The sequence below is a fragment of the Salvia hispanica genome, chromosome 2 (assembly GCF_023119035.1).
Source record: "Salvia hispanica cultivar TCC Black 2014 chromosome 2, UniMelb_Shisp_WGS_1.0, whole genome shotgun sequence".
NCBI classification, from domain to species: domain Eukaryota; kingdom Viridiplantae; phylum Streptophyta; class Magnoliopsida; order Lamiales; family Lamiaceae; genus Salvia; species Salvia hispanica.
Genome location: NC_062966.1, coordinates 11,328,972 through 11,345,670, shown reverse-complemented (window position 1 = coordinate 11,345,670; position 16,699 = coordinate 11,328,972). Strand labels below are relative to the sequence as shown.

The following is a 16,699-nucleotide window of genomic DNA, read 5'->3' as shown; positions in this document are numbered from 1 at the left end:
TTTATGCAAATTATCAAACACATAATAAATACCATGCATCAAAAAATAAAGATGTAGGACGCTAGATTTTTTTGGTTGAGAGAATTGAAAAGGTTATCAAATACTACTATGATATAATCCAGTATTTTTAAAAGTTGTGAGATTGACTGAATAATGATTAAACTTGAAAAAAATTTATGCAATTTATCTTAAAATAGTACTCCGTAATTATCATTTTGCTATTTTGAATGTCCACAAAAAAAATCTCATATAAAAATGAAAACTTTTTTCTCATACTTTACCCACCTTTTTTCTTTCTCATTCTTATTTTTTCTCTTTTCCTCTACTACTTACTTTTCTTTTCTCTCTTACTTCACCAATTTCTCATTTAAAAAAAAATTGTTTACAAATAACACTATTTTTTTGGACGAAGAAAGTATTCAAACAAACATGGACCACCTATAAATATAATACTATCACTGCAGTGTCTCATGTCATGCAACACTGAAAAGACCATAAACGAAACATACCAACACGATAGCCTCTCGACCAAAATTAGGTGGTTTTTGCATTAGGCGCCGAAATATTGGCCAAAAGACACCAAAATTTTATGAAGCAGAAAGAATGAAAATCCATCATTCTTCCATGAGTCTTGTAAGTTTGATGCAGCAGCATTTAGATCAGCTGCTGTGTTTCTATACAAACTTTTGCCAAAGGGGTAAAAATGCTATACAGTCGTTCGTGCCTCTTTCCTTGTTTTCTATGGGAGAACAAAAACCCCTTCTTTCTACTCTTTCTTCCTATTTAACGTACCTAATTGATCATATCGCCAGTGATCCTTCGGCCAGTTGGTTTTCATCTGGAGCATCTGCCTGGAGTTTAGGTTTGCTCATAGTCTGAGAAAATCCGTACCCAAGAGAGCTTCCACTGGTTTCTGAGAGCTGCATGGGGAGAAGTGTTGTGCCATGTTTACAAGATCAAGTGATGAGATGTGCAAAATTTATAGGAGTATATTTGTTTAGAATTTGCATACCTCTGTAAGCTCTGAGAGGTGGCGCGATCTGAACTCATTGATTGTGGTAACTATCTCTGACATAGGCAATTTAGCCTGAAACAATACACAACATTTGCATGAATACAGTCAAATAGCTAATGAAAATGTACAAAGCAATCGGTTAGAAGCTTGATTGATTCCAATAGATGTTTATGCAGCTATGTGGGATCATTATTACATGGTAATAACAACTTTCTTTCTAGCCATCTGGGGGGAACTTTTATCCACCTCATCTCACTGAAAACTAATGTGAAATTTACTGAATGCAAGTTGTATTCAGCTTGCCATGCACAAGAATAACTTTCAGCACCCACTATAGCTTCTGCTCTTAGTTGAGCAGGTATAGAATTCACTAGGGTGGGAATGAAAAATAATCAGCAGACTTTCAGTGAGAATTTTAGTTCAACAAATTTTACTTTAAAACTCTTACAAACATTTAACATGGGTAACCATATTTTATGAGCCATTCTACTTACTTGTGAAAGAACAGCCGCAGCTAACTGCAAACTCGGTTCCAAAGTCTCAGGGACAACCTGTTACAATTTCCATACAAATTGGGAAATTCAAAGACAATATGTAACAAGAATGATAAACCATATTATCGATAACTCAAAGCATGGGCTACTTTTATTATGGAGAAACCTCAATAAAATTTAGGAAAAGCAACAGTAGAAACATACCGCCGTTGCACCAGCTTTTTCTAGATTTAGGCCGTGATCAACATCATGAGCGCGGACAAATGTTTTGACATTAGGAAAGTACTTGCTTAAAGCCCAAACAGTTCTGTAATTAGCTCCAGGACTATCCAAAGTTATTGCTGCTGCACAGGCTCTTTCAGCACCCACTTTGTGGAGGACCTGAGTACCAGGTTATAAAAGATTAGGTACCAAATGACTTTTAAGTTTAGATAGCCATAAGCGGATCTTGGACAGTTAAAAAAACAATGGGTACCAACTACCAAATGCCTTTGAGTCTTAATAAACCGTATGCAGGTCATGATGATTTTTTTACCTCTCGACTACCAGCATCACCAAAGTATACTGGAAGGTCAAGTGCACGCCCAACAGCAACTCTATCACTGAAATTATGAATATTAAAGATCAGCATCTTACTGGTTGAACAGAATGCCAGCCTATTCGAGCTCACTGCTCTTTCCAGAGATCTGGCTGGCCAGTCTTCTTTTATACATCAATCACAACAGAACTTTAGATGCTTTACACAGTATGCATATCAAATATAGCCTTATAAGGCTTAAATTTCCTAAAAGTCACGTCTTCCAAATGATGACAATATGCCAAAATGTAGGAAGCAGTCGTACCTCCTGACATCAAGCGCAACAAATGGAATTAATCGTTCAGAGAGAAGCTGGGCAATAATCTGTAAAATTAAAATGGAAATCAGATAAATAGCTTTAAGATATAGTGACTACGTTAATGTTGACATATCCAGAGTGGTGTTAGTGGACTTTATGGAACATGACCCAAGACTGTATAGTTACCTGGCCAACACGTCCAAAACCACATATGATTATATGATCTTGCAAATCATCCGTCTGAAGAACACAAGGAAACAATATTATAACCTTTCATAGAAGATACCTTAGGAACATGAACTGACTAAAAGATGAACATGGTCACACAAAAGCTGGTTTATTTTACCAAATTACAATTTCAGAACCCCCTGATAAGAAAAATCAGCCTTTCAGTGGTAAGTACCAACCAAAAATCCAAGTACGAAGACAATTGGATCACAACTTTAATATTAGAAATGGAGGTCAGAAGAAACAGAAGGAAATATGATAGGTAAGAGTATCAGAACTTGTTTTTAATCTTAATGGATCAGCTTGAGGGTCAAATACTATTTAGCAGAGAACTAGAAACTAAGATGAGAAAACAGTGCATATTGTGGTCATGAAAACACATTATTTAGTTAGATCAAATCTTTTTTCCAGCTAACCTCACTCTCATCAGGCAATAGATTTCGAACATCATGCAGCTCAAAGCGTGATGCTATCAATTGGCCTCCAGCAGCTAACCAAGGAGTCAATGCCATTGAAATTCCAACCACAAGAAAAAGTAGTGACGACATCTGTGAGGACATTATTCCCTGCAAAGAAGAAAATTCATGAATAGTACTTCAAAAGTTCACTATTTAATCATCTTGAGCAATATAATAGCTTGAAACAATCACTTGAACCTCATACACGTGAACAATAAGCACCTTAAATTAGAAATGCATGTCAACAAAATTATAAGGGCAGTGGGCAACAAAATCTCATCTGTCATAGACAGTGAAATAAAGGGGATACATTTTCTGTGGAACTGGAGAAAGCTATATCCTCAAATGGAGTATCTTTTAAGTCATAAAGTAGCAACTTAGTTTTGGTTCTTGAGCTTGCATGAAATGCAACATCATTTTCAAACCACGAGCATTACACATCTGAATTAACTGTCGACAGTATTTTTTGTTTGTAAGAAATCTAGAGCCGTTATATGCACAATAGCTTCAAGGAACTTGAGGCATGCAACAAATAAGGGCAAGCAGTCCAATGGTGCAAACAGGAATAACTTGTTAGTTATACCTGGTTAACAGCTTCACCAAAAGCTACAAAAGCAAATTCTCCACCCGGTGCAAGTAGAAGTCCAACTCTTATTGCTGATATAATTGAAACACCAAAAAGTTTTCCAACAAGGGCAACCAAGATGGTCTTGCCAGCAATTAGAAGGGCGAGTGTTCCTGTAATAACTGGGAAATTTGAAGCTAGAAGTTTTGGATCAATGGACATTCCAACCTGCGAATAATAACATGTTTCATGTGAAACACCATAACTAAAAAGTTTTAAAAAAACTCACTAGAAAGTTGCCAATCAATCTGATCCTGAACAACCAAAGCATTATGAAGGAACAAAGCAATCAACAAAATCATGTGCTGGAAAGATGCAGTTAAAGAGAATGGAAAATTGTAAAGCCAAGGAATACACAGCCCAAGTATCAATCTTGAATCATCTTATATAAGGTTCATGGGGAAAATGGCAAAGGCTTAAAATTTCAATCCAATAACTGCAGGTTTACAACACCACTCATATATGACCATACCGTCATGAAGAAAAGTCCCAATAGAAGCCCGCGGTAGGGAGCAATATCAGATTCGACCTGCAAGGAGAATTCAGTTTCGGCTAGAAGCAATCCAGCCAAAAATGCCCCTAAAGCCATGGAAAGGCCAGCCTGTTTTAAGATCAAGAATGAGAAATAACAGCATTATTGTGACGACTCAAAAGAACTACTACCAGGCACATGAAAACAAGAAATAACCACCATAAAAAGAATTTACGTACCCTCGCAGTAAGGAGACTAGTGCCTAAGATAACAAGCAAAGTACATGCAGAAAATATTTCTGCATTTTTGTTCTCAGCAATTTGCTTATAAATTGGGCGAAGCAGCTGCGAAAGGCAGAAAACACCAAACAATTTTTAATGGACAGAGCAACTGCAAAAATGCATTTACTTGATTCATGAGTGTTCTACTCTTAAACAAAGATAATAATTGTCAACAAACTCTTGTTGGCTCCACAGAAAGGAAAGAATGGCGATGACTAGATAAATGCATGAAAGAGTTGAATTCTTACCAAGCGTCCACCTGCAATAATGGCCGAGATGGCAACAACTGCCTTCACGGCAGCCAATCCAAGCGCTTCAGCAATTGCTTGAAAACCAATCTGGAAAACCATTGAAACAGTGGTGAATAAAACAGTGCCAACCAAAGCTGCAGAAACTTTGTGCTTGGTAATTATGGAAGTATTCAGAGATCCACTTAGCAATTTATCATGGTACAATCCATTTCAATTAGCATCATATGGCTGAATATGAAAATATGGAGGGTAAGAGATAGGTTATCATGTCACAAGAAATTTTCCTTCAGTCTGTTGAGTAAAAAATAAATACAAGATCATTACCCCTCCTTTAGACGAACTAGGTGAAACAAGGGGTATCAGTATGAGCAAAACCACCACTGCCAAATCCTGTAACAAACACAGATATTTGAAAAAGGAATGCATATAGTTAAAAGTAATAAAGATGACCCCAAAACTGACATCCCTGGAAGGAAGGGGGATGGAATAGAATATTATCAAATAATGTGAGAACAGATAGTCAGATACCTGGAAAAGTAACACGGAGAATGTAGCTCGTCCATGGCGTGATGTGCTCTCGCCACGCTCTTGCAATACCTACAGACACCACACAGAGATTATGAACTTAAAGAAGAACAAGGAAAATTAAGCAAACTGAGAAAGTAAATATCGAATGCAGAAGTAAGAGAAAGATTTATATAAAAACCCCAAAGTCTCTGACTAACTGTTGAAAATGTTCACCTGAAGGACAACAGCAGTTGAGGATAATGCAAGGCCATTCCCGATGACAATTGCAGCAGGACCAGCCAGACCAGCGGTATGATGAGCAATTAGGCCAACAACTACAGCAGTCACCAGCACCTAAATTTCACCAAAAATTAGAAACATGTATAAAGATCTTAAGCTTCATCCATGCTCATGACAATGCTCTAAATAAAAAATAAAATAGGATTATGTAGTTTGGTCACCTGAGCTGAGCCCAATCCAAACACATATTTCTTCATTGAGCTTAGTCTTTCAACAGAGAGCTGTCACAAAATAATAGTTTGAATGTAACAAAATGAGCATATAACTAGAAGGTGAATTGTCAAACACAGACCAAATTAGACAAAGCTCTACCTCAAGGCCAATATTAAATAGCAAGAAGACAACCCCAAACTCAGCAATGGCCTTAGTTGCATGTACATTGCGAATAATAGAGAGACCATAAGGTCCAATTAAGATCCCAGCAGCCAAGTATCCAAGAACGGGACTACCTATATTTTCCAGCAGGGAAGAGTATAATCAGTAAATGCTAATATGACACAAAATCAAAATAAAATCTTTCTGAAAGAAATATGTAGGTTATTTAGAGAACAATGTAAATAAAATCAAAACTACTATAAGATCTGGCTGAATAATATGCTACCAATCAATATGAGCAACCCAAATAGAGAGAAAAGATACTATCAAGGAAACCACACGCTGTAATAAAACAAAGTTTTGTGTAAGATGGAATCAATTGATTACAAGTAGGTCAGAAGTACTTCAATGCTGCTAAGATCCGCTCACTTTTCAAAGAAATCTGGAAGTGCTGTTAGAAGAAACACTTGTTACTCATACCTCCAGGGATTTTCTGGAAAAGAGGCACAAATATGACACTTGCAAGTAGTAGCCATAACATGTCAAAGAGGGAAGCTTCTTCCTCGTTTATCTGGTAAATCAAAGGAAAGGAAAAAATGACAGATCGGTTAGTTGAAAACTGACATGTGCTCATATCAAATTAGACCAAGTAGTATGAACTGGAATCATGCCTCTTGATGGGGAATCATCTCCATTAATTTCTTCAGTTTAGTTGGAAGTTTCTTTATTTCTCGGACCAGAGGCTTTGCAGTAGTTGACACTTCATCAACCCCAGTGGTGATGATGTCCGGCTGTTGATATAACTGTTTAATCCTTTCACCTCGATTGATATAAATCATAGCTCTGCAATCAATTTCAGCAGCATTGGAAATATTAGCATCTTCTCTTACACATGGAAAGCTGAATAAGCAAATCTTGCATATTGGGTGAAATATTTTAAAATTCATTCGTGAATTCAAAGCATCAATTCAAGTTGTTTTTCGGAGGTAGAAGGTACTAGAAATGTCCAGTATAATGTTAACGTTACCCTGCTCCTACAAGTAATGATCCAAAAACCAGCTTAGGCAATTGCTTCTTTGCAGACTCCACAAGGCCATGGAAAATGGAACCTGGTGTGAACTCTTCCTCATCTGCCGTAGAAGAAAAAAAAGATGCAGAAAAGAATCGGGATGATTTCTTCAGTAATGCTTTTGGAGCACTTAACGGAGAAATCTCCTTTGTGGATTCTTTCTGCATCTCCTGTACCTTACTTTGAATAGATTTTAACTTCTCTTTATCTGTTTCACTGTCCTTGAGGACTTCCACGGTCAACTTTCCATTCTCTTTGTCACTCTCATATGACAAACTTGACTCCTCCGATTGTCCATGTAACTCTGCAACCTCAACAACACCATCTGCACTACTTCCTTGAGATACTTCTAAATTGTTGATTCCCTCTGCAGTAGACTCCGTATTCTCAATGCTAGACAGGGCAAGTTTTTTTTCTGCCCTCTGCAATGCAACCTCAGCTTCATCAGCATGTTGCGCAGCCTCAAGTTCGTTAGCTACAGCTTGCTCCGCTAAAAGCATAATGTTTGCCACATCTTCTTCTGCTTTAGAAGCCTTAATCTGTGCTTGCTCAGCGGCTACATTCAAGCGGTCTACTTCCTTTTGTAATTCCTCTTTTCTGCTTTGCACCCTTCTGAGCTCATCCTCACACTTCTCTAGATGATCTTGACATTTTTTTACATCCTCCTGAGAAGCCAAGAGTACTTCATCATCACTTGAATCATCCTTTTCAATATCGTCCTCAGGATCACTTTCTTTAGAAGCATTTGAAAATCCATTCCTTTCATTTGCAATCTTCAATGAGTCAATAGCCACATTGAGTCTTGCCTCCGCTGAAGAAAGAGCCAATGTTGCTTTCTGAACTTCTTCTTTGACAATAGTCTCTTCGTTTATGACATCTTCAATGTCACCAAGGGCCCTATTGACATCATCCCATGCATTTTTAGCTTCATCCTTAAGTGCTATAGCAGTTTCTGACAATGTCTGAGCTTTCTCCTCAAACATTGTACTGCTTAATCGTGCAACATCTAAATCTTTCAGTGCCTTCAACAACGCTTCCTTTAGTTCATCCAAACTAGGAGCCTCGTCTCCTTCTTCCTCACCAATGTCCCCAGACACAATAGATTCAAGGCCGGCCTCTTCCTCGCCAGTCTTAATGACCTCCGCATCTCTGCCATTTCCATTTAGATAAGCTACTGATTCACTTCCCTGACATCGTGACAGAATCACACGCTTTGAAATACTATTAAGATTTCTAGAGTTGTATAAGGCAGAACCACTAGAACTGTTATGCCACTGCCAGAAACTGCCGTCATTGAGAGTTCGACCACTGGCTGAAATAACATAGCGCGAGCAGTTCTTCTTCAACTTCTTTGGTGAATTTGTTCCCGCATAAAGTCTTGAATCCCCAAAAAAGTTACGGCATATACGCTTATACTTCAAACTAGTCCCCAAATTCAATGTTTCCGGGGCCCTGCAACCAGTGATTTCACCTCCATATAGCACATTTGACCGAGACAAACTACAAGCGGCATCCATCACTCCTGTTTCAGGAATAACAAATTCATCAACAAATTCTATTATACAATTCTGGCAACTAATATAGCTTCAGATCAATCTGAAAAAAAAGGTGCAAATCCTATGCAAAACGAAACATAAGCATTTCTTCTAAACAGCATTTCATGTTCATTCTGTGTGTAATTCAAATACGACGCATCAATACCAGATCATTTTCTAAATATACTGGAAATACCCGACAATATTGTGCAAAATGCTACGCATTTAGCTGATTATCATAACTACAATCCCAGTCAAACACAGTCGTACGGCCCGCACAGCTCATTTATCTCTCATCGACCTCACACCATCACAGAACTTGCATCGAAACAAAAAAAATGTCGAAAAATTAAGCATGAACAATCAAATCAAAGGTACGTTTTCCCGAGCTAATTTAATTAAAAAGCATAATCATCAATCTCCATACAATCCACAATTGACAAGGCAGAGTCCTGAACACGCAACCGAGAGAGAGAGAGAGAGTAGTGAGAAGCTAACCAGTGGAGAGCGGAGGAGAGCGAAAACTGGTGCGTGGAAATGGCGAAAAATGGAGGCGGAAATATTAAGGCAGGCAGAGAAAGTGACGGAAGTGATAACGGCAGGAGGGCCAGTTTGACGGTAGATATATTTGCCGTCCGCCTTCTTTGCTTTACTCAAAAATAAAGTGGAAAATTGGAAATACAAGTTTATTATTGAAATATTACAATAGGTGGATAAATAAAGAAATATTGGGCGTGGAGCCCGTGATATTCAACATTTTCTTGAATATTGGCCTTTGCTATTCATGTAAAGACTCTTGCATTTTATCGATGCAATGAAACATATCTCAACAACCACAAATTATGATATAGTACTACAACTTCCAAATCTACTCATTCTCTAAATATAAATTACACTCTTGAAGTTTTGACTTCTGATGTTTCTTTTGGGGCAACAGTTCAACTGGCATTCATTATGAATTAATGATATAGTACTACTATATTTCCTTCTCCAAACAAATAACGAAAAAGAGATTTAATTTTATACTCCGCTTCGTATTTTTTAGACATTTGGGGTTGAGAGAAAAACATTTCCAATGTCTATTTCACGTATAAAGGTAAAATATCTTGTGATACAAAGTATTGTAGTCAATTTTTATGAAAGCGAGATTGTGTGAACGGAGTGGATTCTCAAGTAATTCCAAAATTCCAATTATGTCTTGTTAAAAAGTATATTCTAGGGTGGCAGAATTGTTCCTTTTCTCATTTTTCTTGAATAATTTATTCATTCACGAAGTTATATTCAAAATAAAAAGAAATTAAACGTTCTAATTCAGTTTCAGATTATTCATTCGAGGAAGAAAACACAATAAAACGAAAACACCGGCCTTTTTTGCTTGTAGGTTTGCAACTAAGATGGGTCTTCATCTAACCTATACATACTGGTAGTGGTAGATTATTTAATTCAGTTTCAATGCAATACGAACTCCAATAATACTAGTGTTTTGGAAAATATAGTATGTAAATTACATACTCCGTGTATACGAATAAATGAGATGATATTAATTTGCATATAGACTACATACCGCTCTTATTAGAACCAACTTATTATTGTATTGCTTGAGATCAATATTTGGTAGGCGGTGATGATATAAAAACATATCACTTGGTAGGTGGTGATGGTTTCAACATTTTTTATAGGTTGGTTGACTTGGTTCCAATTATTTTTCTCTCAAAATAACACTGGAAAGTGGCAGAGTAGTAGTACTCAATATTCAGTAAGCAATACACTTTCAAAGATGGAACCATGGAATGGCATATAAGATTAAATAACAAAATTTTGGTCAAACAAAATCCTTAGTTTTTTCATGCAACTTATTTTGGTGTAAAACACAGCGTTAGTTATATTTACTTTGAGATATCTTAATATTGTGGGATCCATACATATGCAAGTTATAAACGTATGTATAATGCCTTTATATTGTGCTTATTTCTCAAAAAACAATTTAATCCATATGTGATTTATATAATAAATAAGCCCTAGTTTCTGAATTGGTAGATAAACACATTTAAAGTGCATTTAATGGCCCAATATAGTGTTTGATATGTTGGTTAACTTTTCTGTGTGGCCCGTTTAATGGATAAGGCCCCGTTGAATTAAGGCTGAAAAATGGTGTTTTATTATCATGGAAAATTGAATGATAGTAATATATGCAACACTGCATCAATATTAAATTACATGGAATTTACTAATATAGACCTCGGCCTTAGAAATATAGAAAAAGTCAGAGGATAGTTTTGGAATATCCTACTATAGTGTGGCTTTAAAAAAACAAAACAAACATGTGATATTAAGGACCGTAGATAACATACCATCAATTCAAACACCATAAATAGAAATGAAAAACCAAGAAAAACATTTCTACAAAATGATTGTGTTCTTATCAAAATGAAAGATAAACTTCAATTCAAACACGGGCTTCGAGTCTAATACTACTATAGGAAGGTTAAGCATGCCCAACTTCATCGGACCTTAATGAATAAAGCATAGTACTACTATACATAATTATATACCTGCAAAAAATTGGAAAATTCGAATTACAAGACACAAACAACATAACTAGAAAACCCAAATGTCGAAAAACAATAGGCAAATCTTGGTGTATAAGAAAAAAACAAAAAGAGTGATGAAACGAGTCTCATTATAGGACTAGTCTTCTTCTGGCTTCTCCTTAGACTCATCGTCCCCTCCCTCCTCGTTGTCCGGATCCGCCTTGGGCTCGTCGTCATCTTCCGCAGCAGCGTCCCCTCCCTCCTCGTTTTCGGCAGCAGCAGCGTCGGCAGCAGCAGCGGCAGCAGCAGCGGCAGCGCGGTGCTCTTCGTCATTCTCGGCGGAGCTCTTCCTACCAGCGTCGATAACGTGCTGGTAGTTTCCCTTCTCCATGAAGAGCTGGTGGAAGTGGTGCTTGCAGTAGAGGATTCCGTCCAGAGCAGCGTACGACGAGTGCGTCAGCGCGCACCCGCCGTGCGCGCACTTGAAGCACGATTTGTGGAACGACTCTCCCTCCAGCCCTATCTGCATTTCAATGAAATCAAATTAGGGTTTCCAAAGAGGGGAAATAAGCCCTAGCTAGAAATGGAATTAAGATCACCTTCTCGAGTGGATACACAGTTTTGCCGCATGCAGGGCATTTCTCTTGGGTCCCACAGAACATACTAGACATTTTGCTCGGTGCCCTTGTCTACATGTCAAATACTGAAATTAGAACTATGATTTTTCTTTTAATCTTATTTTTTCTGATAGATTTGATAAGTGCATAAGAAAATCAAACATTTGAAGTACTTACAAGATCCTTGCTCTCATGCTTTCCTGTATACACATTCATTACAAACATAAAAAAAAGAAAAAGAATTACTATCAATGGCCACCACAAAAAAAAAAATATGCACCAAAATCCATTATATACATATATAGAATTGAATGATCACCAGAATGGAAATTCTTGCTGAAATTTCCGGACTCCTTAAAAAGCTGTTCAAAATGTGTCTTGCAGTAGAGAACTCCATCCATGGAAGAGTAGTTACTCATCTGCACATATATAAAAGATTAATTACTAACAAAATTTAACGTTAAATAAAGTATAGATGTTCAAATACCACAAGAGTGCCTTTGCAGTGGCTGCATTTGAAGCAGGATTTGTGATAAGTTTGCCCATCGGCAGACAACAAATCCACGAAATAAACAGTCTTGTCGCAAGCACTGCATTTATCCAGAGTTCCTGTGAACGATGATGCCATTTTCCTCCTCTCACTTTTTTTTTCAAGAATGATCTAATCCAAAAGGGAAATCGAATTATTTGTCTGACTTATAAATATGCACGATTTGCTTCTTCTTCTGTTTGTGTCAGCAAATTTGCCACAATTTTTTCATGCTCTAAAATGGCAATGATTTAATCCTATTATTAAACTGACACGTGGTTGGATATATATATATCCCAGTCTTTTGAAAACAATGGAGGATCATCAATGCTGCCATAAAAATTTGATGGAAAATCCGCCTAAATTGGAGGTAAATAGGGCCATGTTTTTTTCGCTTGTTCCATTACACATACGTGAATAAGGGTCTACATTTTTTTGGAGGGAAGATTATTTTTTTAATTTTTTTCTCTTTATTATTTGATCATGGTAGTTATGTTATGTTAACAATTCACAGTTACATGGCTTGCTTGATATATACACACACATATGCAAAAAAAAAAAAAAAAACTACGAGGATGTGCCTGTTTTGAGCATCTAAAAATTAACTAATGACCATTAATTATTTTTACAAAATACAAAGCATTCAAATAATATACTAGTACAATTATTTTATATAAGGCAATTTGTCGTACACGATGTAAGATCTCCCCTATGTATGATATTATGGAATTTATGTTGTGCATTTTGTTTATATGATGGCAGTGATAATATTGTTGATTAGAGAATGAATGGATTATTGTTTTGTTAACTAGGCATAACTTAAGTATTAAAGTTGAAGTATCATAAAACTCTAAAAAGCTAGAGATTGTGAAAGCTTGAAGCCCAGGAACATTGAAGTGATTGTCAAGAGCATTAGGTGGCTAATGACTGCTATAAATCCTTTTATTTTGGGGTCATATATAGCATTCTATTTATAATATTGTACTAAATGAATAAAAAAAAGGAAAATGTTTTAGAGACATAATGTCTCCAAGCCATAATGCCATATTGAGGCTAAAATAGTCATTTTATATTTTTATTTAAATTTATGTTTTATACATATACCATACTACCCTCATGCATATAAAATATTTATTTATATTTAAGAATTAATTATTTAGGGAAATTGTATGTATATTTATGGAAGGCTTGATTTAAGCAAATATTGTGATTGTGATTTCTCCCTCCTCCACATTCCATCGCCCATCTTTCTTTCTCATACTCTAACTTCATTATTTCTCTCTCATCTCTACCATTTCTCTTTACAAAATTGATGCTCTAGATCTCATTCTTTTCTTTTTTCCATCTCTATCATATTTTGCAGCTTTTGAATTCGGATTTCAATGGAGACATGGAGTAGAGGGGGTGAGGGGCTTAAGCCCCTCCCAAACTTTTTTTTAATAAGATTCTACTATAAAAATTTTCAACATTCTTATAAACTAGCTTTAGCCCTTCCCAAGTTAATATCTTTGGGGTTTAATGAGAAGGAGATTTAATGGGAAGGAGGGGCTGAAAAATAAAATTACAGAGAAAACTTCTTTGAACAATGGCAGCAGCATAGAGTGAGACGAGGAAGAAGATAGAAATAAATAAAAGTGTTAAATTTAAATGAATATAATAATTATAATAATAGTTGAAAAAGTCAATTCCTATTCCCTAAAACGGTGGCACGATTTTGCTTTACACAATTATGAAAACATTGAAAACTGTAACTACATTTTAACGTTATTACTTATACTAACACTTCTAAAATTGCAAACGAGATTAAACTTGCTTTTTTACTAGTATATAACTTTTAATGGGTTAGGCCTTTTTTACTTTTCTTTTGTCATAGTTCACAACTTCAAATTCATTAGTATTTTTTAATTAATATAACCATATGTGTATAGTTTTGATTGGCACATATTTTACTTTGCCACCTATGTTTTAATTTTAGATCTAGGGAAAAAATGAGAAAAATCAAAAATTCATATATTTATATTCAAATTTTAAAGTTTTAGGGAAAAAATAAAAGTAAAACTTAAAGTTAATGTATTTACATGAAAATTATCCTTCACAACTATATTAGATAATTACGCATTTTTATGTATTAGATATTTATTATTTTAGCAAAACAAATACAATAATTTTATTATTCTTTTTGTTAATATATTATATTCATTCAAGAATAAATGTCCCATTGTTGACCGTCTCTGATTTTAGAGCAAAATTGGTAAAATAAGAGAGATAAGAAGAAAAATATGTTATTGGAAAATGAATCTCACCTCGTTGGAGAGAAAGAAATTTCCTAAAATGGAAAGTTTCTATTTTCATGGAACACCAAAAACAAAAGAATTTCTATTTTTTGAGGATGACGAGAGTATGAAACATTTTTAGTGAAGCTCCTGCCAAAATTTATTTCTGCGTCCGCCACTGGCTTAAGCCCCTCCCAAGAACTTTTTTTGTGTTTTTTTCCTACTTCAATTTTTTGAAAAAAATTCGCAAACACTCTTTAGCCCTTCCCAAGTTGATATTATTGAAGAGTAAATCATCAGAATTAGAATGGTAGAAGGGGCTGAACTTTGGAATAAAAAAATTGCAGAGGTGAAATTACAGAAAAAAAAAATAGCTGCTTGTTTGAAGGAAGGACAAGACGCTCTTTTTAAATAAAATTAATAATATAATATTATTTTAATGTAAAAATTTCCTCTGTGAATAGTGTTGAATATGTGGACTAGATGAGCTTTAAGTAACTACCGTGTCAATATATGCATTCAAATTCAAAGTACAATTAATTTAAGTAAATATATACTCAAATCTTCAAACAAAAATATTGACTTTAATTTTAATTTTTATTTATGAAGTGTACAGAAATTTCAAAATTTTAATTACTCCAATAATGCTAAATTTTGAATTATCTTTATTTTTTGTCTAGGAAGTGTACATAGACTTCAATCACGTAATATTAGTTTATTTAAATATAATTTAATATAATGAATTAACCTTTATTTAAATAATACTATACAATATTTTTAAAATTCTAAACTTATAGTTGATTTAATAGTCAATCTTAATTTTATATTTACAAAATATTATTGAATCTGGAATTTATATTTATAAAAGTAACAAATCAATTTAATTGCATGAGTTCTTAGAGCATCAAAATTAAGATTTGACTTTAACGATTTAGAACTTTAACGATTATTTAAGAATAAAATAATTGGATGCGAACAAATACTACTATTTAATTGGGTAATAACACTAAAAATAATTTAGAATGATAACAAGTACGGTATTTTACAATTTAGAATTTTAAATATTATTTAATAAAAAAATAATTTGATGTGAATAACTATACTATTTTGTTTGACGATAACACTAAGAAATTAAGTATATAAATGCATGTATTCGTTTTTTTGACTTAGAAGATTAATCATTATTTAATACTAATAAAATAATTTGATGCGAATGACTATAACTATTCCGTTGGACAATAACACTAAGAAATTAAGTATGTATTTGCATGTAGTCATTTTTATGACTTAGAATTTTAATAAATTTTTAATACTAATAAAACAATTAGATGCGAATGACTATTAGTATTTGTTAGACAATAACACTAAGAAATTAAGTATGTATACACATGTAGTTGTTTTTATGACTTTGAATTTTAATAATTACTAATAAAATAATTTGATGCAAATGACTATTATCCTTTCATTAGATGATACAAGTAGAAATTAAGTACTCCATATAACATATGTATACTACTGGAGTACTATTTTACAATTTAGAATTTTAAATTAAACATTATTATAGAAAAAAAATTGATCTGAGTAACTATTACTATTTCGTTGAACGATAACACTAAGAAATTAAGTGTATATGTACATGCAATAATTTTTACTTATGATTTTGAATTTTAGTAATTACTAATAAAATAATTTGATGCAAATGACTATTATCCTTTCATTAGATGATACAAGTAGAAATTAAGTACTCCATATAACATATGTATACTACTGGAGTACTATTTTACAATTTAGAATTTTAAATTAAACATTATTATAGAAAAAAAATTGATCTGAGTAATTTTTGTGATTCATTTTTATGACTTATAATTTTAATAATTATTTAAAAATAATACTACAATAATTTGATGCTAATGCTATTACTATTTCGTTGGACGATAACACTTAGAAATTAAGTATATATATATACATATTATTGTTTTTATGACTTATGATTTTAATAATTTTTTAATACTACTAAGAAATAATTTATGATATGGAGTATCTTTCTAAATTATTGCAAAATTAGTGCATTTATTTGAAAAGTTCACATCTTTATAAATCTTACCATCCGAAAATTTTCATATCTTTATAAATCTTACCATCCGAAAAATGGTGAATAAAATCATAGACCTTTATCAATCTTTACGGTAATAGCGCGTAAATTTGAGTAAAGTTAAATTAATTTTCCTTATTTTAAAACTTTTAACTACTATATATATGACACTTTGACATTTCATTTTTCCACACAACAGCCAAACACATTATGTCTCCGAAGTCTCCAATGTCTAGCACCACCACTCCTACCCCACAGTCGAAAAACCAGC

At 34.1% G+C, this 16,699-nt stretch overlaps 2 protein-coding genes across 2 annotated transcripts; both read right to left on the bottom strand.

Moving 5' to 3' along the window:
• Window positions 1-524: 524 nt before the first annotated feature.
• LOC125205433 (K(+) efflux antiporter 2, chloroplastic-like) lies at window positions 525-9,033 on the bottom strand. The gene is made up of 21 exons (XM_048104358.1): window positions 8,885-9,033; window positions 6,810-8,373; window positions 6,454-6,625; window positions 6,263-6,353; window positions 5,780-5,916; window positions 5,629-5,688; window positions 5,402-5,521; window positions 5,189-5,257; window positions 4,985-5,050; window positions 4,658-4,747; window positions 4,368-4,472; window positions 4,129-4,257; window positions 3,615-3,824; window positions 2,990-3,139; window positions 2,532-2,585; window positions 2,352-2,410; window positions 2,045-2,111; window positions 1,714-1,890; window positions 1,510-1,566; window positions 1,013-1,087; window positions 525-920 (listed from the first exon to the last, which is right to left on the bottom strand). The coding sequence occupies exons 2-21, from the start codon at window positions 8,366-8,368 to the stop codon at window positions 801-803; spliced, it is 3,567 nt and encodes a 1,188-aa protein (XP_047960315.1). The 5' UTR covers window positions 8,369-8,373; window positions 8,885-9,033; the 3' UTR covers window positions 525-800.
• A 1,708-nt stretch (window positions 9,034-10,741) lies between these two features.
• On the bottom strand, window positions 10,742-12,262 carry LOC125208073 (LIM domain-containing protein PLIM2b-like). The gene is made up of 5 exons (XM_048107624.1): window positions 12,022-12,262; window positions 11,854-11,953; window positions 11,712-11,734; window positions 11,517-11,606; window positions 10,742-11,440 (listed from the first exon to the last, which is right to left on the bottom strand). The coding sequence occupies exons 1-5, from the start codon at window positions 12,160-12,162 to the stop codon at window positions 11,075-11,077; spliced, it is 720 nt and encodes a 239-aa protein (XP_047963581.1). The 5' UTR covers window positions 12,163-12,262; the 3' UTR covers window positions 10,742-11,074.
• Between the last annotated feature and the right edge of the window lie 4,437 nt (window positions 12,263-16,699).